Raw genomic sequence first — 21,780 nt, forward strand, 5'->3', positions numbered from 1 at the left:
ACTGAGTGCTATGTCTTTGTTGTGTCTTTATTAAGGTGGCAGTTGTTAATGATGTCAGATATCATAAGGTTTTATGTACTGGTTGAACCGGATAGGTTGTATGTATTAAAAAAGAACTTAAGTTATGAATAAAAAATCAAACAGTTATGAAACATTTTTTTTATGAAGGGGGTACGCTAATGTTATTTTTTTTTTTATTTTTCCAGAACCAGTTACTTACAAAAGGCATGGTTATCCTGCGGGATAAAATTCGTTTTTATGAAGGTAAGAAAAGTGAACAAAATAATGTGTGCCGCCTTACTTGGGAACAGATTAGCATTGAGCATTTTGGTCTCCCATCTTCTATGGGATACTTTTATGTACCTGCTCTTTGTGTATATTGTTGGTGATCTCCACTGAGACTTTTCAAGCAAACATTAAGCACAGTGCAGAGCTTTAATGTTTTCTGAGCCTCAAAATGATGGCCTAGTGTTAAGCTGTCATCTTCACAACTCTAGGTTTCAGCATTCAGTCCTGAACTTTGGTCGCACTTTGTCTCTGTCGAGGTTTCCATAGCCTCTCTTTATTTGTATGCATTTGCCTTGAGTACTACCATTTTCTCTCCTTCCAAAAACATGCTTGTGGACTGGAAGACATTCAATCGTCCATAGTTGTATGTTATGTCTACCCTTGTCATAGTGGTTGTGGCTGAAAAGAATCCATGGAGGATATATTCACTTAAACAGTAAACAAGTAAATAAATTACAAAAAATGTACATCATGTTGTTGTTGTTTTTGTCTTATTATTTAATTTATACAACAAATATGAAAATTAATAGGAAGACTGCAACAAATAAATGCCAATATTGCATCTGTTGTAAATGCTTGTATAAAATATAAACAACGATTTCTATGCACATTGATTTCTTTGAAGGCCTTAAAGGTGCTTAAAGTAGACCAGGCATGTTTACACTAATTCAAAACCATTCCCTGAAATTAATTTTTGGTAAGAAAAATTTCAAAACTCAATAATATAGCAACCCACTGCGAACTATCAGGTACAAGTGTATCTGCCGTTTTATATAATTTTACATGATAACATAGATCCAGAAATTCATTAAAGTTCCTAACATGAACCTGGTGTGCCTGTTTGCGATTCAGGAATATGCTAGCCATGGTGAAGTGAGGCCTCATCAGCTAATTTGGATGTTTCTAGAACTGCATTTACTACCTTGACATTCAGATCATGGCTGATCTGCACATTGTGGTAGTAACCAGCTGCTCTTATAGGCAGTGGAATCCCCCTCCAGTCACTTACATACACACACACACACACACACACACACACACACACACACACACACACACACACACACACACACACACACACACAATCACACACACACACACACACACACACACACACACACACACACACACACACACACACACACACACACATACACACACACACACACACACCCTTAATCCCTGTACTTACCCTCTTGTGGTATCTGGCTACACCTGTAATAATTTAATGCCATTATGGCACTTATGTATTAGGCTGTGGTGTCTAGTGTATCTCTCACTTCCAATCCCCATTATACTGTCAGTGCATTTTAAAAAGTCATCCTTGGTGATCTAGTTCCTCCCAATAACCCTTATGAAGTATATGCTGTACTTGTGTCCAGTGGTTCCCTCCACTCCAGATCCCTGTACTATCATTGGTGTCATTATGGCATCTCTGAGTGGGTCTGATAGTACCCCCATCGCTGCTGTGCTTGTTTGTGCCTTAGGGCTCTTTACAGAGTAATCCTTGGGGTCTGGTATATCTCCCAACATCCTGATCCCCATTTTAACGTTGATACCATTACAGCACTTAAAGCATTCCCTGGTGTGTCTAGTGTAGCCACACATCTCGGATTCCTGTAGTAATGTTGGTATAGGAATGGCACTTTGCACCTTTCTCTCTGGTGTCAGGCAGTTCCATCCACCCAACTCAATCCCCATTTTTTTGTTGGTAAGTTTTTGGCACTTTTAAAATAAGTCTTGCTATTTAGAGGTCCCCCCACCACATTTGTGTTCAGTGGTTGAGCATGCATTGATGTGGTGGGGATGGTCATGCTGATCTGTATGACTTAACACTTTACTGAATTGTTTGGCTGTGTAGCTGGCTTCCTGGTAGTGGTTCCAGTGAAAGAGCACCTGGCTAATTATCAAGTGGTTCTCCCCCTGGAATGCTTCCTTAGCATTTAGCTAAGATCCAGACTTTCATGGTGTTGTACGTCTTCATGTTGGAGAACCATGTAGCATGGTGTAAGAGTACTTGCTAAATACCAAAAAGGTACTGTGACATGTACACAGCTGCATACATGTCATAGTTCTTTTATAAATTCCCACCATATTTTTTTGATTCAGTTCTTTTTTAACTATTATTGAAATATGGAAATTAGCTGTACTTACTAAACACTTATAATCTGGACTGAGTACCCATAAAACCATAAATGGTACATCTTAGGAATCGGTAATGGTTCTCTTTCTCATAACCTAACTTTTGATATGATATTGCATCCTGCTTTATAAATTAAAACAAAAATGAAGCAATAGCCCATTGCCATATGAAGAAGTCTTATTAACAAGTTTTGTCTCTACCTGCACTTGGACTGTATCACACAAAGTAAGAAGATAAAACATGGGATTTAAGTAATAACAATTGCTCATTATCTAAAAAATGTACAAGTCCCAAAACTTTAAACACACTGATGTCCTTAAGTAAAAAAAAAATGTTGTAATAAATGGTACATTCATCTTAAACTGTGCCATATCCATAAAATAAGTTACTGTAACAAGTATAACATTTTTTTTTTTGTAAAAACTGCTGTGAAACTTCATTGTGAAAACAGGTCCATTCAGCAACTTTAATTATCTTATTGCCTGCATTTTTTGAAACAGGTTGAATTCTAACATGTTCATTTAAGTTTATGAGGTAATTATCTCATACGATTAGTTGACAGTCTTTTTTTTTTCCCATTAAAATGTCCCTTTTTTAAATATGAGTAACTCTTACCAACACGGAGAATAATTTCCTGAATTCATTACATTTGATGGAATGCCTCTTTAGTGACTTGTATACATTTCTATTGGAAATAGCATGCATGTGTTCAATTATTCTTTGCCCTAGTCACCTTATTGTCTTCCTTGCATAAAAGGAGTAGCACACTTCATGGCTGGCTACATAAACCGTATGTGAAAATTTACATAAATGGCATGGGAGAGGCTAACAGTTTCAGAGTAGTGGCACTCTTAAGTAGTGGCGTTGTAACCTCATAGCCGTAAACACAATCAGAACTTACTGAAATCTGTATGCGCTTCCGACAGTACATGGGGATTTAGAAGTAAGCAATATTTTTTTATTGCCTACATAAGCATAACCATAATTAAAATCTATTTACAACTGCTTGCACTCCTGGCATTATGAGCGGTCATAGGAGTAATCTTTATTTTTGTTTATTGCCTGCACAGTATGCGCATCTACCAAACAATGTATAAACTTTAACCATACACATGGAGCAGCTTTTAGATAACCCAGGTCACTGCAAATGCATAGTGTGTAATACTAATTAACTCAGCTCCTCTAGACAGGTAAACGACATAGAAAACAAGGTGTTCTGCAACGCTTTAGATATTTTTAATAAGCGCATCCTTCATTCATTAAGATTATGTGATTTATATTATTGCATTAGCAGGCGTCTTTACTTAAGACAGGACCATGAAATATGACCGCAACTAGCTGTTAGCCAGATAAACACTGAACTGATAAGACTGTTTTTAACACATATACAAACTGTCTAATAGGAATTATACTAGAGCCTGTTGTATTTTAAGAATTTTTTTACAGTGTATTTACTATTTAAATGTACCAAACTGGATACAGATCTACCTTAACTGCAATTGTATTTGGGTCTGTCGTATTCAGTGAGTTATTTAGCTTGCTTTAACTATATAAAGGTACCACAGATAGATACAGACCAAACTAGTTGTTAATTATCCCACAGTTTCTGACATTGTTGAATGACTGTTTAAATGCAGTATGTTGTTATCTTTCCCTGTACTGTAGCCAGCTTTGTGGGATGAATGTATAATTGTGGCTGATAAAGTATTTTCTTAGGCATTTTTCTGTGAACTAACTTAATAAGGATTTTTGTTTCTCCTTTCTCTCTGCTTGCTGTCTTGTTTTATAACTGCTCTCAGCTCTCCAGCTTGCCTACCCTCCACTAGGAGTTAAGAATCCACCAGGCAACTAAGGACCCATCCCAAATTACCAGCTGTATCATCACCCTATAAGTGTACCCCTGTGCTCTTCCAAGAAGGAAAGAAGAAAGTATGTGTTTTCCTCATACTGACTTTAAAGCCAATTCGTAGGATGCTTATTCCTTGTTTGTAATTATAAGCTTCTCAGCCTGGTCAGCCAGCAGCCATACCCCCCTGTATCCTGTAGTCAAAGTATAGCCCCTATCTTCCTTTACCACTACCTCTCCTAGCTGAACAGATCATCTTTTTAGCCCTAGATTAGCCTTCCCCAGAAATTACTACTGCTGTAATATATTTGACTGTCCACCAGGTGGCACCATTTTCCAGTCTCTATCTTTTGTCTATCCCACTATCCCAGAAAATACTTATTCTATTGTCTGCTGTCTATGCCTTGCTACTATTGTCCTTTCATACACCTCCTGTTTTTCTGTAATTACCCACTATCCTCCTTTGAACTCTTCCACTCTACTTCTTATTCATTTTACACCTACCTCAAATTAACTTACCTTTAACAATCAGCATTCCACTGATTGTTCTTCTTGGCTGTTTCACTCACTTGTCTCTACCTGCTCCGCTTGCCCTGCGGGCTCACTCCGCTCCCATACCCTGCCCCCAATTTCCACCCGCCCCCAGTGCTAGTACATTTATTCCTGTAAATCACACCCCCATCACGTCTGCTCCAATCTAGCAGCACACCTTATTAGCACTCCCAACCCTTCTTGTCACTTCACCTTACCAGTTTATATTACCTTACCTCCTTGTTACATCTTCTCAACTGTTGATACAACCTAACCCCCTTTTGTTCCACTTCTTAAACTAAGATAATGACTATATTACCCATCCCAAGTCAAATAAAACTATTACTCTTTGCCTCACCTTTACCTCCTCTAACTATTGCCTATCTACTGACCTCTTATGAACAACCATTATACCCCAACCTTCTCTTCCCCTCCAAATTCACTTCCACACCACTACTAGCTATCTCCCAAAACTACATCAACATCACATCCACACCCTGCTACTTACAAGCCAAATATCATAGACTGGCCCACATCAAGTATATCAATCTAAATATTAGGAAATCACTTTACTATTATTGTAAGTTTCACAACCCTATAAATAGAATATACCTCCACTCCCTGCTAGATGGGGACATTTTAACCCCAGCCCAAACAATACTCTTGCCACTGAACAAATCAACTATAACAACGCTAGTACCCAAGCCCCTACTAGACCTTCTAACTCACTCTATATAGCACATCTCAACATATGTAGCATTAACAACAAAATTGCCCACCTCCACGCCCTCCTAGATGTCCACCTATTTGACATCCTATGTTTATCTGAAACATGGCTAAAACCTACAATTAATGACAATGAAGTCACCCCACCTGGTTACAATATCCTAAGATTAGACTGCACAACCAAAAAGGGAAGGGGGGTAGCAATCCTTTATAAAGCAGAGTTACAAGTTACCACTGCAAACCTTAGACCACCTTTATACAATAATGTTGAAATCCTCATTTCTAAATTTCAGGACGACACATGTAAATCCATGTACATCGTTTGTATCTACCTACCTCCTGGAAATAACATTAATACCCTTGAAAGTATTCTTAACTGGCTTTTTATTACTCTCCCACAAGAAACTATAGTCCTTGGAGACTTTAGTATCGACTGGAAGTCCTGTAGTACAGTACACCCTACCACCCATATTAACCTATATGGCTTCTCACAAACTATTACCTCCCCAACCAGGATTAATAAACCCAGTAACAAAGAAACTACCTTAGACTGGATTCTTACTAATTCTCCTCTTCAAACATATAAAGTAGGAACCCTCCCTGATGAGCTAAGTGACCACTCACTAACTTATATTATCAGACAGAAAACCAACGTAACTTACCCAAATACCTTCAGGACAATATGGACCAAAAAACTTTTTAACCCTGAACTATTCCAAACAGAGCTTAAACAGTGTAACTGGTCACCACTAAAATCCTTCCCACTAGATGAAGCAGTGGAATACTTTAATTCCACATTCTTAGCCATCCTTGACCATCACACCCCATCACGCTCTATTAGAAATAAGACTAAACCTGCCCCATGGCTCTCAATAGCTACTAGGCAAAAAAATCCATCTTAGAAACAAATCCTGGGCAAAATGGCGTACTACTAAGAATACTACAGACCACCAAAACTTTAGACAACTTAGAAATATTACAAAAAAAAAGCTATCCTCTTAGATAAAAAAAAACTTTTACTCCCAACTACAACAAACTTAACAAAAGAATCCACAAAAGTTTTGGACTAGCATTAACAAACTACTACACCCAGGTCAATCCATCACACCTAACCCACAAGGCTCTAACTTTGAGAATCCAACACAAACTGCCAACGCCATCAATTCTTTTTTCACAGATGCCATCCAAACTCTTGCTAGTCAACTATCTCCAGGTACCTCAAATCTGCCAACTTCTACTACTAGCCCACTTCCATCATTTCAGTTACAATCTGTTTCTACTTCCTTCATTTGCTCTCTTCTCCAAAAACTAAAACCTACCACCCCATCTGCTGACCAACTACCAGCAGAATACCTGCAAAAAGGAGCCAAAGTCATAGCCTATCCCATTTCCATACTGATAAGCAGAACCATAAGTGAAGGAACTATCCCAACTATCTGGAAAATCTCTCACATTATTCCCCTACATAACTCCAATGACTTTTCAAACTATCATCCTATAGCTTTACTCTCTCCACTGGCAAAAATAATGGAAAAATGCATCCTTAAGCAACTGCTTAACCACCTTATCCAAACCTCCTTTCCCGCCTTTGGCACCTTCTATAAAAATCTCTCTCTCTGTTTTAAAACTGTTTTACATAACTATCCCCCCAGCACAGCTATACCTTTGTTTACTTTTTTCTCTGCTACTTAGTAACAGTATATGTCTCTTACCTTTCCTATATCTGTAGAACTCAGTCTCTCTCCATAACTGATTGCCTCTCAGCCTCTCTCAGCTGTGACCCGCTCCGTTCATCCTATGGGCTCACTCCGCTCCCCTACCCCACCCCCAATTCTCACCCACCCCAGGGGTCCTACACTTATACTTCCCTAACCACACCTTCTCTCACTTCCAACCAATCCCATACTTCACCCCATCCCACATACTTTAGCCACACCCCTACCTTATAACAAGCACTCACAATAGGCCACTCCTTAGGGTACCTCTACCATATCCTCCTACTCTTAACTTGTATATCTTAGTGACCCCTCTCTTCTCTTCTTGTATCCTTTTATCTTCCTCTTCTCTACATCTCGTTCCCTAATTTATCCCTTCACTCGAGTTCTTATTTTATTATTTCCTCGAAGATGCCTCTCCCTAATCTAGCCAAGCTAACACTCACAATTATACTCTTAACTACCCTCTTCTCAGCCTACCTTCTTACCTCCTTTGAAAAACTGCACTATTTCCAGCTTAATCATTCCCGCAAACAAACTACAATTTACACACACATATCCCTCAATAGACATTCTAACATAACTTCCACTCCCAGTTACCTTCTACCTAAATACCACAGACTCTCCCACATTAAACATAACCTACCCTGAGAAAAAAAATTGAAAATTCAAACTTACCTTAGAAACAATTCAGTAACAAAATTAAATAATCCCTCCTTAAAAGATGGTGACATCCAGCCCAACCCTGGCCCTACCAATCCTACAATCCAAACAACTCACCCTAAACTCAATAGCTCTCTCCTAATAGGGCATCTGAATATCCAAAGCATCAGTAATAAAGTACCTCACCTTCATGCCCTCCTAGATATTCACTCCTTTGATATCCTCTGCCTCACTGAGACTTGGTTGAAACCAGAAACTAAAGACAATGAAATTATTCCCCAAGGCTACAATATAGTGAGACTAGACTGAACAAAACGTAAAGGTGGTGGAGTAGCAATTCTATTTAAAAATGGACTTCACATCTCTACCCTACCATCCAATCCAACTTAGGATAGCAACACAGAAGTCCTCATAACTAAGCTCCAAATCAACGCTAATAAATCTTTATACATTATCTGTATTTACATACCACCCGGAAATAATATAACTACACTAGAGGCTTTTCTTAGCTGGGTATCTTCTACTTACCCCCAAGAAACAATAATACTAGGCGACTTTAACATTGACTGGAAAAGTGTTAATGTTGACAACCCTACCTCTCATATCAACCTCCATGGCTTTACCCAAACCATAGCATCTACAACAAGAATTAACAAACCTAATAAAAAAGAGAGTACCTTAGACAGGATACTCATTAACAAACTGAAACAAACCTACAAAGTAGGAACCCTGCCAGATGATATAAGTGATCATTCGTTGACCTACATCACAAGTGAAAAGAAAGACTTTCCAAACCCCCCCACCTTTAGGATAGCACGCTCTACCAAACACTTTAACGCAAAATTATTTCAAACTGAGCTCAGAGCATGCAACTGGAAACCTTTAAAATCCTTTCCACTTGAAGAGGCTGTAAAGTATTTTAACACTACTTTCTTATCTATTCTTGATAAGCATGCTCCTAAACGTTCCATCAGAATGAAGTCCAACACAGCCCCATGGCTCTCGAATGAAACTAGAAATCAAATTCCACTTAGGAACAAAGTCTGGGCCAAATAGAGATCTCACAGAAATAGCTCTGATCATCTCCATTTTAGGCAGTTTAGAAATAGTACAAAAAAGGCAATACTTACAGACAAAAAAAACTACTACTGTAAACTTCAACAGACTCATCAAAATAATCCTCAAAAGTTCTGGTCTTGCATAAATAAGCTCCTTTCCCCAGGTAACTCCCGAACACCCACCCCACTTGATGCAGATCCAAATACTCCCCATCAAACTGCCAATACCTTTAACTCTTTCTTCACTGAGACTATACAATCTCTAGCTAGTCAACTTATTTCTGAAAACTCCAGCCTTCCCATCAACTTACCACACTCTTCCTCTAAATTCAAACTACAACCCATCTCTACTTCTCTCATCTATAAATTTATCATAAACTTAAGCCGTGTACTCCATCTGCTGACCAACTTCCTAATATCTCCAAAAAGCAGCCAAAGTAATCGCCTACCCTATATCTATCCTTATAAATAGGACAATCCAAGAAGGAACCATCCCAGATATTTGGAAAATCTCCCACATTATCCCCTTACATAAAGGTGAGAACTCTAATGATTACTCTAACTATCGGCCAATTGCTCTCTTATCACCCTTAGCAAAAATTATGGAAAAATGCATTCACCAACAACTTTTACATCATCTCTCTCTACATAACTTAATAGCAAACTGTCAACATGGCTTTAGGCCATCACATAGTACCACTACTGCCCTTCTATCCTTTACAGATACCATCAATAGAAACCGTAACAAAAACATCCTCTCATCTGCACTCTTCATCGACCTCTCTAAAGCTTTCGACATGGTTAACCATACCCTCCTAATCAATATTCTTGAATCTCTTTCCTTTGATTCTCTGGCCGTTAAATGGTTTAGATCATACCTCAGCAATAGGCAACAGGCAGCTCTGGGAAAATCAAATTTCATCCTTTTTACCTTTCACCATCGGGGTCCCTCAGGGCTCCATTCTTGGGCCACCTCTTTTCTCATTATTTATTAATGATCTCCATGTAGCAATTCCTCAAGCCACCTGTATTCAATATGCAGACGACTCCACACTCATATGTTCAGCAACCTCTCCATCTGAACTATATTCTCTTACTCAAAATGTTTTCAACACTGTAGAAACATGGTTTACCAAACGTTGCCTCCTTCTTAATGCCAAAAAAAAAACTCCTTCTCTTCACACCCACTACTAGGTCCACCCCCTTAGACTTCTCAATCTCTTCAAATAATGGCACTGTCATTTTCCTTGACTCTACCACCAAACTTTTAGGAATAACCATTGACAATAATCTCTCATTTGATCACCATATAAACAACACCATTAAAATAGTCAACAGAAAAATAGGCTCCTTATATAGAATAAAACCTTTTTTAACCTCAACAGCCAGAGCCAAGATCGCTCACTCCCATCTAATCTCAACCCTTTTGTATGCCTCACCTATATTTACCAACCTTAAGAAAACTAACCTCAACAAATTAGCAACTTCCTACAATAAGATTGCCAGATTCGCTACTGGCAATCCCTTCAGAACCCACCACTGTTCTAATCTTAGGCAACGAGACTGTCTGGAATTCCAAAACCATCTGATAATCCCCCAACTCACAATAGCTCACAAGATATTTTACCAACCCAATAATACCCCTATACTCTCAAAACTCTTAATCCCATATAATAATCTGAACTCCCTACGTTCTTCTAGCAAACTCCTTGCTAGCTTAACAAAGTCTAATAATACAGCTGGTGACTCTCTGTTTACTAACACAGTAGGAAAAAACTGGAACCTGTTACCCAATGACCTAACTCTAATTACATCCCTGCCACTCTTTAAACAAAAACTTAAAAAACACCTCCAAATGCACTGGCTATGCCCTTGTAGTAACCCTGACTAACAACCCTCTTCACCCCTGTTTTTCTTCTCTTCTAACCAAACTTCCAAACATTTAAATGCTTAGTCTTGTAATTAAGACTGACACTATTTAAACTCTAATCAACTTATTGCTTAAATCCTTCAACCTGATGTGAACTATTGTACATAACACTTACTGTATTATATCTGTTTTTAGCTTTCTTAAGCAATATTATGTTCACTGTTACTTTTTTAAGTGTTTTGATCTCTGAAATATAATTAACTACCTGTTTTATTTGGTTTATTAATACTTTATTTACCATGTAACAATATTTTTATACGTTTGTATATCTGTGTGGAGCTTTTCTCCCCGGGCCTCTACTGAAAATGGATATATATCCAGCAAGACCAGCCCGGTCAACAAATGTAAAATAAATAAAAATAAATAAACTTGCTTGCTAACTGTCAACATGGATTTAGACCATTCCACAGTACTACCACTGCCCTGGTATCCTTTACAGACTGCATCAACAAAAACCGTAACAACAATATTCGCTCCTCTGCAGTCTTTATAGATTTATCTAAATCTTTCAATATGGTTAATCACCAGCTCCTTTTAAATATACTGAAATCCCTTTCACTTAAACCTCTAGCCATAAACTGGTTCAAATCTTACTTAGACAATAGACAGCAGGCTGTACTATGGAATAACAATATATCTACACACCTCCCCATTTCCCTTGGTGTTCCTCAGGGCTCCATATTAGGCCCACTACTATTTTCCATTTTTATTAATGACCTTCACTCAGCAATTCCTCAAGCCACCTTTATTCAATATGCAGACGACTCCACTATAATTTGTTCAGCCACTTCTACTGAACTACAGTCCCTTACCAAAAAGCATTTAACACATTAGAACAATGTTTTTTAAACTGCTGCCTCCTCCTGAACCCCAAAAAAACTAAACGTTTACTTTTCACTCCAACCTGAAAGTCAACCCCAGCTTATTTCACACTCATATCTAATAATGGCACTCTCGTATCTCCTGACCCAACTACCAAACTCTTAGGAATAACAATAGATAGCAACCTTAACTTCGATACTCATATAAACAGTGCAATAAAAACTGTCAACAAGAAATTGGGGTCCCTCTATAGGATCAAACCCTTTCTTACACCATTAGCCAGGACCACTATAGCCAGAACCTACTTAATCTCCACTCTACTCTATGCTTCACCTATATACACTAATCTTTCAAAAAACAACCTCAACAAACTGGCAATTTCCTATAATAATATTGCTAGATTTGCCACTGGCTCTCCTTTTAAAAACTCATCATTGTCTTAATCTAAAGCAACTAGAATGGCTAGAGTTTCAAAATCAGCTTCTATTTCACCAGCTTGCTATTGCCCATAAGACCCTGTATCACCCCACCAATATTCCAATGCTTTCTACTCTCATTGCCCCTTACAACAATCTTAAAAATTTACGCTCCTCAAATAAACTACTTATTAGTACTAGCAGATACAACAACTCAGCAGGAGACTCTCTGTTCTCTAATACTGTTGGAAAGCACTGGAACCTTTTTCTCACTGAACTCCTATCTCTGTCCTCAATAACACTTTTTAAACAGAAACTAAAACTGTTTCTTAGTAGACATTGGTTATGCCCTTGTCCTAACCCTGACTATCTCTCTTTCTTTATACTTATGAATACTCTTCACCTTATACTCTACTGTACTAACTACTGACTTATCCTTAATGAACCATATAGACCATGACATTGCAATTTAAATCTATGTATATATGTATATAGTAACAACTTTTTGTACATTACCTTTACTGTTTGTGTTATGCTCACTATGAATATTGTACTTTTATTAACAACAGCTTGTACTGTTGCAACATTCTTTATTATAATATGTGTGTATGCTTTTCTCCCCAGGCCTCTTCTGAAAATGGACATGTATCCAGTTAGACTAGCCCAGTCAACAAATGTAAAATAAATAAATAAATAAAATAACAGATAGGCACTGCCTTGTCTGCATGTTCTGCATAGCACACAGGAAAATGCACCCCTTCTTTTTTATTCATGTATTTCTACCTTTGTTAGTGCCTTGTAGTAAATACTTGTATTTACCATATTTTCTGCTATGCAAAACAGTCTTTTCTCTGCTGCTAAAAACACAATTTGTTACTTTTTAAAAACTTTCAATTTTCCACAGTAATTAGTCCTGTATGGAACTACCATTCAATGGATTATATCAAGTCCTAGATTATCTACTGTCTTTAAATTCACCTCTTCAGCTTCTGTTATTGGACTGCACTGTCCTCCCCTTTCCTTTTTGACTTCCAAAATAACAATATCTAATTTCTCATTGTAGCCTTTTGGAATAAACATATGTCTGAGAAAAGATGGATCTGATACAAACTATTCATTCCCTGTTGTCACTATAGATAAGCTTATTGACTTTTAACCATGTTTAGCTTCAAAATCTTGGGGTGTACACTACTATAATGCATACAGTTGTAACTGCATAAAGCTTCTCTGTAAATTCATGTTTCAAGGTAGTGTGTGTTAGCACTAGCAACAAAGTTTAAAACAACTACAGCTTGGACATTAGTACTGAAAACAGTAGAATATATACATGCAGTTTCTTTCAGGAATAGTGTAAAGCCCTTTATAGACATATAAGCCAACACAATGGTTTTAATTATATTTTTATATTAGAAAAATAATTGCTAGATAAGGTGATCTTGAACTTTATTTTGGTAGATAGGGTGAAATTTGAATGGCAAATTTTATTAGCTGATAACTCCCTGGGCTCAACAAATGTGTAATGACCAATCCTTAACTTCTCATTAAAGGTTTCATAGGATCATAGGAGATTACTAGGCTATAGACCCTGAGGTCATTTTTAAGCCTAGCTGTTTCAACCCAATATAATACTGTAGAGGTACTAGTCAATACCCAACATTACATTTAGTGATGACTGCCTATGTCTAGGAGGCTTGTGGGTGCTATCCATGGTAAGAATTTATGGTGCCCCATCCACTCATCCAGGTTCCTCTTGAACAGTGTCATAGAGGTGCTCTGTTTTGCATAAATTGGTAGCCTGTTCCAAAGACCTTGCAATCACTGGGAGACACATCTGTCCCTCCAGCATGTCCTGTTCAAGTTGCAGGCCATATTTAAATCCCTGGAATGGGTAGCCCTAGACCCATTTGATTTACGGATATGCAGTTAGTTCATTAGGTTTGGGTCTTAGGTTGCTCTGTAGGCCATGCATAAGTCTCCCCTAAAAAGTCTATATGATATAGAGTATAGTAACAGGGATTCTTGTCGGTCCATATAAGGCACATCCTGGAGGCCCTTGATCTTCTTTGTTAGAAACCTCTGAAGTGTCTCTAATTGCTGTAAATGCTTAGTACGGTACATACTGACTGGGGTGTTGTACTCAATTATGGGCCGGGTAAGTGCTGAGTTTAAGATAACTACGTACTCAACAAATTACTGAACTTCAAACCCAGCTGCAAGAAACGGAGGCTCTCAACAGTGAATAATAAAAAATGTATTCAATAAAAATCACTGAGCATACAACAAATAAAAACCAAGCAAGTAATCAGATTAAACGCTTTCATCTGTAATCAGACTTCATTAGAATCAGTTAAACTACCCAATCAACTCTTTTAAATAGTCCTCCCGGCAACACACATGATCAAACTTCACTTATTTAACATGATTACTTATTGAAGAATTAGGGTGCTGAAGTCCCACGAAACCTAACGAAGGGACAACACATATAACCATTTCGACTCATAACAAAATATATCAAAATCTGTCACACATCATAGGACATTAATCTCAAAATACTGCTAATAGATACATGATTATTCAAACCAGGGGGGGCAGTGGCATTTAACTTGAGTTGCCATCGTAACTCTGAAGCTTAAAGTAAATCTGCCCAAGGCTCCCCCCACCCCCCCAACCAGGGTTCTTAACAACCTGTTCAAGACTAAAAAAAAAGAAAATATCAGTCAAAGTGTGAATCAATATGTTTTGCCAAAGAATTTAAAAAATGTTTCTTTCTAATGTTCTGGTTCTTAGTTCGTCCGAGTTTAAGATAATCAAGTAGAAAACTGGTTTTATTAAACTGCATAGTTTTCTGAAATCATTTTTTAAGCATTTGTTTTTATTTTGTCATTTTCCTGCAAGTTGGTAATTCCAGCATTATTATTTTAAAGTAATTAGATGCATATATCATGTACAAGTGAAACTTTGTATTTAAGCCATGAATTTGTTTTTTACTAGCCTGATGAAGTTCTAAAAGACTAAGTATGAAAGTGTTTAGTTAATTGTTTTAATAAATTTAATCTGAAATTTGTAGAGCTATCATTTTATTTTATTTTTTTTTACTTTAAAATACTGCTTCTGTCAGTTATATAAATATATTTGAAGGAATTTTGGTCTCCCTGCCAAGCAAAAAACCATCATTAATATAATTTTACTTAAAGGAAATGTGTATAGCACCGGGAGAACCCATTAAATACCTTGTCTTGCAATCAGCCTTTACTGCCCCTAAAGCTACACCAGGCATCTATATGTAAAACCTATTATCACAAATGATGAAAACGCTGTTGTTTTGTATTAAGTCTAAAAAGCTGATGACTATGTGTATGGTAAGTATCCTAATTTCTTAAACAGTTATGACTACAAGAGTGCCTTCTTCCATTGGAATTACTAAGAGTAATCTCTATACATCAGTTGTAATGAACCCACTACTGTCTTTAAAATCATCTTTTTTTTTTTCAGCAAAGTGGAAGGATGTTGTGGTATATGAGAGGATGAACTAGGCCACAGGAATTAACTTAAAATCTAGAGCCATAGCTAATGGCTCTGTTTTTGACCCTTTAACAATAACTGTCAGTGTAAAAGGAGGATCACATGTTTGTCTCTGCAGTTTCAAAATTCTGAAAACGTAGGTATTCTAAGGTTTGTTACAATGCAAAAATCATATAGCTGGTCTTGAAGAGATCAATGTCTACTATTCTATATGATTTAAAAAAAAATGTGTGATAATTATTCTTTTCAGATATGTGTGATTTTGGCAGTTTCTATGACCACAAGGGCCCTGACTTATAAAACATCTAATTTTAAACTATGTCAGTCATGTTGTAAAATGGTTTCTCACAATGTGTATCAAAAGGCTATGAATTTCTTTTTCACATTTTTCCTCAAGCAAAAAACACATTAATTGTGGGATTCAGTGTACAAATATAGTTATCTGGTGGTTTCTTAACCACACAATTAAAACATGCATTAAGTAAATATTTTGCACCAAATGTCTTAACTTCTGATACCTGATAAACATACATAAAGATGCCAACATATTTACATTTGCGAACACAAGGATGAGAGAAAAAAATTGTGATTGTTGCTTATAACAAATATTTTCATGTCAGACAAAATGTGTTTCATCAAATTCACAGTTTTAAAATTGAACTGCTTATATCATTTTGTAAAATCAAAAGCAATTTTTTACCATAAAGTCAGCAAATGTTAATGTGATTGAAACTGCAACTCACAGTAAACTTCTAGCCATTATAATAGATGGCAATCTCAAGTACGAGCAGTATACTGTGCACCATTAAATCTACTCACCAGAAACTAGGCTTCTCTTTTTAATTTCTCCAGATCTTTTGGGTTTCTAATACCATGATGGGAATGGACCCCATTCCTAAGTCAAAGTACAATTAAAGTTCATGAAATTAGTATTGTTTCAATCTTTGATGTCAGCCAGAAGTGATTTTAGCAACACCCCCAATGTGCCCAGTAATGACTCCTGCAATTTGTATCGAGTTACATGTATCAGTAACATATCTAAGTATGATTGTAGACTCTTTTTTATAAGACTTGTCACTCCTACTACTATTGGAACTGCCTGGGTACCTTTCTTCCACATTGCTCTTGTTTCTGCTTGCAAATCCTGATATTTTATGACTTTGTGTCTCTCTGTATGTAAGACACTGTAGTCACTGGGTGTAGCATATTCAATGATCAATGCTACTTTTGTCTTCTTTTCATGGACAACTATACCTGGTTTTCTCGCATCTGTCTTTTGAAGTGTTGGTAATGGATGATCACATGTGATATACAATTCATCATTTTCTATGATGCTTTGTGGCTCATGTTTGCAGTGTTTTTCAGCTACCTCAGTATTATAATGTTTGCACAATCCCCAGTGCAACAGTCTTGCCATATTATTATGCCTTTCAGTATACAGTCCTTCTGCTATTAGTATGTCACAACCAGCAACAAGGTATGCAACTGTTTCCAATTCTGTTTTACAAAACCTACATTTGTCTGTTTCTCCCACACGTTCAGTGGACTTTGTAAACCAACATGTTTGTGGTCCACTATCTTGTGCTGCCAATATTAGCCTTTCATCTTTTGGGTTGAGTTTGCCTCTTCTTAACCATTCCTGCATTCAATTCTGATCAACATGAGATTGTTTGAAGCGTTTTCTATACTTGAAACTATATTTATGCATTTTCCACAGTTCTTGCCTTCTCATCTGATCCTTCACCTTATATGCTTTCTTTTGGGGTTTTTTTGTCGCATTCAGTTGCAGCCTGAATTTTATCTACTTTTGGTTTGATTTCCATTCCTTTATAGAATCAATGGATTCCTTACAGATACTGCAAGAAAAACTGTAGCCACCACCTTCTTATTCCCGACTCCCTTATACGCCGCTCCTATCCTAAAAAACTTAAATAATACTCAAAGAAACTTGGCTACTGCTACAAGAAACTAGCTTAATTTGCCACCGAACCCACCTTTGTCATAGCTTAAAACAATTAAATTAGCTTGAACTACACAATTACTTAACATATTTACAACTGACTTCAGCACACAAACTAATTCTTCATCCAGAAAAATGCCCTGCACTGCATAACTTATTACTGACCTACTGTTCAGCAAGGGCCCTCAGCTTTAGTAGCAAATTCGTATTACTTACAAGTAAGTCAAATTAGGTTGCAGGAAACTCGCTCTACTTCCAATATGTTAATAAACTCTGGAGTAGTATCGCCACACAAATAAAACTGCAACAAACTCAGTCATTTTAAACCATTGCTTAAACAACATCTTAACCAATCCTGGTCCTGCACATGCTTATCTCAAGGTTGAGACTTTGTGTTCACCATATGATACTCTCCAAATACTCTCCTTAAACAGAATACTCTCAACCTCTCACTGAAATGACAAAACAATTTTTGTACATAATTGCTGCTTGTACAATTCACTAAGTTGCATGTGGGATTTCTCTTTATTTATTTCCACCTGTGTAAAATCTTAGAATGTATAAATGTAACTCCTGTTTGTATATAAATGTAAATAGAAATGTAACTACTCTGTGTCTAACTGGAACTTAGCATAATGCAATGTAAGCAAATGGAGCTTTTCTCCCTGGACTCTGCTGAAAATGGGTATTACCCAGTCAAACCTTCCCGGTAAACAAAGACACATACAAATAAACAAATAAGCAAGAGTTCCTGGCGAACCTGTTATTGTTGCAGCCTTTAATGCAGGAGAAATGATAGCCTAAGCTCTTCCTGTTCAGCAGTCAGATATGTCTTGATTTTTCTGCCCTGCTCATTTCCTGTTGATGTGAATAAACTCTAGTCACTTCTGACTGGTTCATAACAAAGTTGAGACTTGATTGAGCACCCTAAATTATACTGGTGACCATTCTAAAAAACTTGAAAAGTTGCTGCCTGATTGTTTACTTGTGTTTTCTCACTCACTTCTGTTGCATTGCTCTGCTTTGTATTTTTGATCAGGTATGCTTTCCAGTTGTCATAATCTGACTTGCCCCTTAGTATTTACATTGCCTGATCATCTTTTCTTCTTTAGATGCATCAAGGAAAATGTTATCAAAAGTAATTTCAACATCCAAAAATTGTGGGAGGTGATTTTATTTTCAGTAAAAGTTTATGTACCCTCATTTTTGCTTCCCTTAACAGGTTTTGGTTATTATAGTAAGGATTCTCCTGTACTTCAACTGATTGGTTAAAAAGATTGACCATGATATATGGTACTGTGAGAGTTTTTTACCCTTGGGAATTTGTTCTGCTTGTAGACATCGTTCAGAAATAAAATATCCTACTGCAGTTTTTGAATTTATGTAACATTTTGAGCTCTTTTAGGATAACTTCAGTTCCTGGCGAACCTGTTATTGTTGCAGCCTTTAATGCAGGAGAAATGATAGCCTAAGCTCTTCCTGTTCAGCAGTCAGATATGTCTTGATTTTTCTGCCCTGCTCATTTCCTGTCGATGTTAAATTAGAAAATGGTATCTTGCGTGTCTTTCTATGAGTTTCTTCATGTCATTGTTTTTATCTTATCCTCTAGGTTTATGAGTACCCATTTCAGCCATGAATCTAAACTTAGAATCTATAACTAATACAACAGTCTTTATTTTTTTCTTTTATTTTTATTTGTTAACCGAGTAAGCTCACTGGATACAAGTGCCTCTTTTTGGGGGTGACCCAAGAGGATTGTCAAGTTAAATGACTTACTCATTAGGCAAATGGAGGCTAAGGGAATCAAACCGTGTACTACAGCAAGCAGCCTGGGAACAGTTAGTTGTCTTAATCTTTTGGCTGCTACAGAGCTGAGAAGGAACAAAAAGTAAATCATGCCCCGTTGCCAGGCTTGAGTTCCTCAAATCCTATAGAAAATATACCCTCAAACAACATGGAATATTTTGAAAGTAAGAATAACTAAATATCCTTGAAGGCTGCTTTGTTCTATAGTAGTGTTTTGAATACTGTTTTTCAGCAATATGCAGATTTACATATTTTAATTGTGATAAATTGCTCAAAAGTCATATCTGCTACAGAAAAAAAAACATCCTTGGCAATATTTTCCTATAGTGATATAACTGCCAAACATTTTCAAGTCACCTAATATTTTACAAGATAGCACAAAGTGAAAATAAGTAGCGATATAAGCCCTGAATAACATTGTAAATCAACGTGATACTTTGGGTATATTAGTGTTTAATTTTCAGTACTGACATCGCCTTTTCCACTGTGCTATGTACATTGTTGTATTTTGGGTTTTAACTATAAATATAGTATCGAGAGTGTATATATCTTGATAAATAGGTGTATACAGTAAGTACTGCACATGGCACACACAAACTGTATAATGTGCAATATATTCATCAGTATTCAGCCAGTTGTGTGCTTCTATACCATAATATTAGACCGTATTTTTATATTAGATGCTACTGTGGTGGTGGTGCTGCGGTAGCGTTGTCGCCTCACAGTAAGACGTTATCCTGTTCACTTCTCAGCTAGAGCGTCTTTTGTGTGGAGACATGCATGAATGGGTGTACCTTCGTTGAAGGTTGTGCGTCAGAGCTGGCAACTCGGCACGTAAAAATCTACTGCCAATCATTAGCTGACCGGAGTTCCACTGTGGCGACCCCTAACCGGGAAAAGCCGAAAGACACAACAACAACAACAACATTTTTATATTAGATGTTCTTCATAAATAAGCATACTGCTTTGTATTTCATGATTTATATATGTATTACACAAAATGTAAGTAATTGTGGTCAGCATTTTAGCACTTTTCATATGATACAATCAATCATTTTTATTTTTATTTGCTTTTCCTTTGATGAAATGCAAACATTTAGTTGTTAGATGACACCTTTTAGAGAAGTAAGGTGTTGGAGTGTAATCTTCTTTAAAACTGGTGTAAAGTTTAAGAGTTTTGACTTCAGTGAATGTTAAGGGATCATCTTGGGAGGATGTATATATAGAGTGGAATGATGGTTAACTTCTGACTGGAGAACCAAGATTCTTAGTGATATGTTTAAATATTTCACCAGAAAGTGCTTAATGCCTGTCAATGGGGATGGACAGCTAAGCTTCAAAAATACTGGTCTGTCTGCAGGACATAAGAATAGTCAAGTAATATACATGCCCATATTAAGAAAGGTATGCATAGTTTAATTTAAATGCAGAAAACATATGTATAGTTTCATGATAGATTATACAACAGAGAACAAGACAAAAGAACAGTGGAAAGTAATGCATACCATTTCTTCTAGTCTAGTCAAAAAACTGCTCATGTAGTTGTTTGATGGAAGGCTTGATATTGTGGGAGTAACATAAACATGATACACAAGCAACAATAACTTGGCTATATATACTTGAATGCACTCCTGTGTTGGGGGTTGGTCACAGAGGATAAAAACACAAGAGAGGAGGAACAGGGGTAGTCTTTTATAAAAGAGAAGGGGAGTGATTCAAATCAGCAGAAATGACCAGCAAAAGAGATGAAAGGCTTCATGCAAATGACGGCAGAACAGGGTAGTGTCAGCATAGTCCTCAGAATCATTTTGTACAAAATACCCCTTTGTGATGAGGAAGCTAAAAAGAAAATTATAGTGTGCATCCTTCACATAACAAATGGACAGCTGCTCTTGATAGGGAATCTTATTGTGTTAGATGTTAATTGGACTACCTTAGCTGCAGCCCCACCTGAGCAGGGTAACTCGAGTTGCACTGTATGGGTTTCTGTATTGCAGATTAGACACCTGCAAATGTGAGTCCTGGGTTATGAAAAACAACAGCGAACTAGAGAACAGCAAATTTTAACAACTGCTTACCTCCTTTAAACATGCTTTTGTAAGGATGCCCCCAGATGTTGGGGACTACACCCCGAGTACTTAACCTCAAGATCATCATACTTCAGAGAAAAAGAAATAGTCCAAGACATGGCAATTTTGTATGCAGTATATTACAGACACATTGTCAAACATTGATACTTGCAAGTCTCAGAATTTAAAACTGCTACCCCTGGAAGGAACATGTATCGGATACATAGTACTAGAACCTACTCAAGAAAAGGCATTGCTAGACTTGGTGTTGTCTGTGGAGAGGAA

General features: G+C 37.0%; 1 protein-coding gene across 2 annotated transcripts in view; it reads left to right on the forward strand.

Annotated features, from left to right (window-relative positions):
* Positions 1 to 21,780, forward strand: part of PRR5 (proline rich 5) — a 1,930,091-nt gene that overhangs the window by 1,018,494 nt on the left and 889,817 nt on the right. For both annotated transcript variants that reach the window (XM_044088087.1, XM_044088086.1), the window contains one exon: positions 207 to 264. In XM_044088087.1, the coding sequence (XP_043944022.1) occupies positions 207 to 264 (58 nt within the window). The remainder of the gene's footprint in view (positions 1 to 206; positions 265 to 21,780) is intronic.

The sequence above is a fragment of the Protopterus annectens genome, chromosome 11.part0 (assembly GCF_019279795.1).
Source record: "Protopterus annectens isolate FY-2018-M chromosome 11.part0, PAN1.0, whole genome shotgun sequence".
NCBI classification, from domain to species: domain Eukaryota; kingdom Metazoa; phylum Chordata; order Ceratodontiformes; family Protopteridae; genus Protopterus; species Protopterus annectens.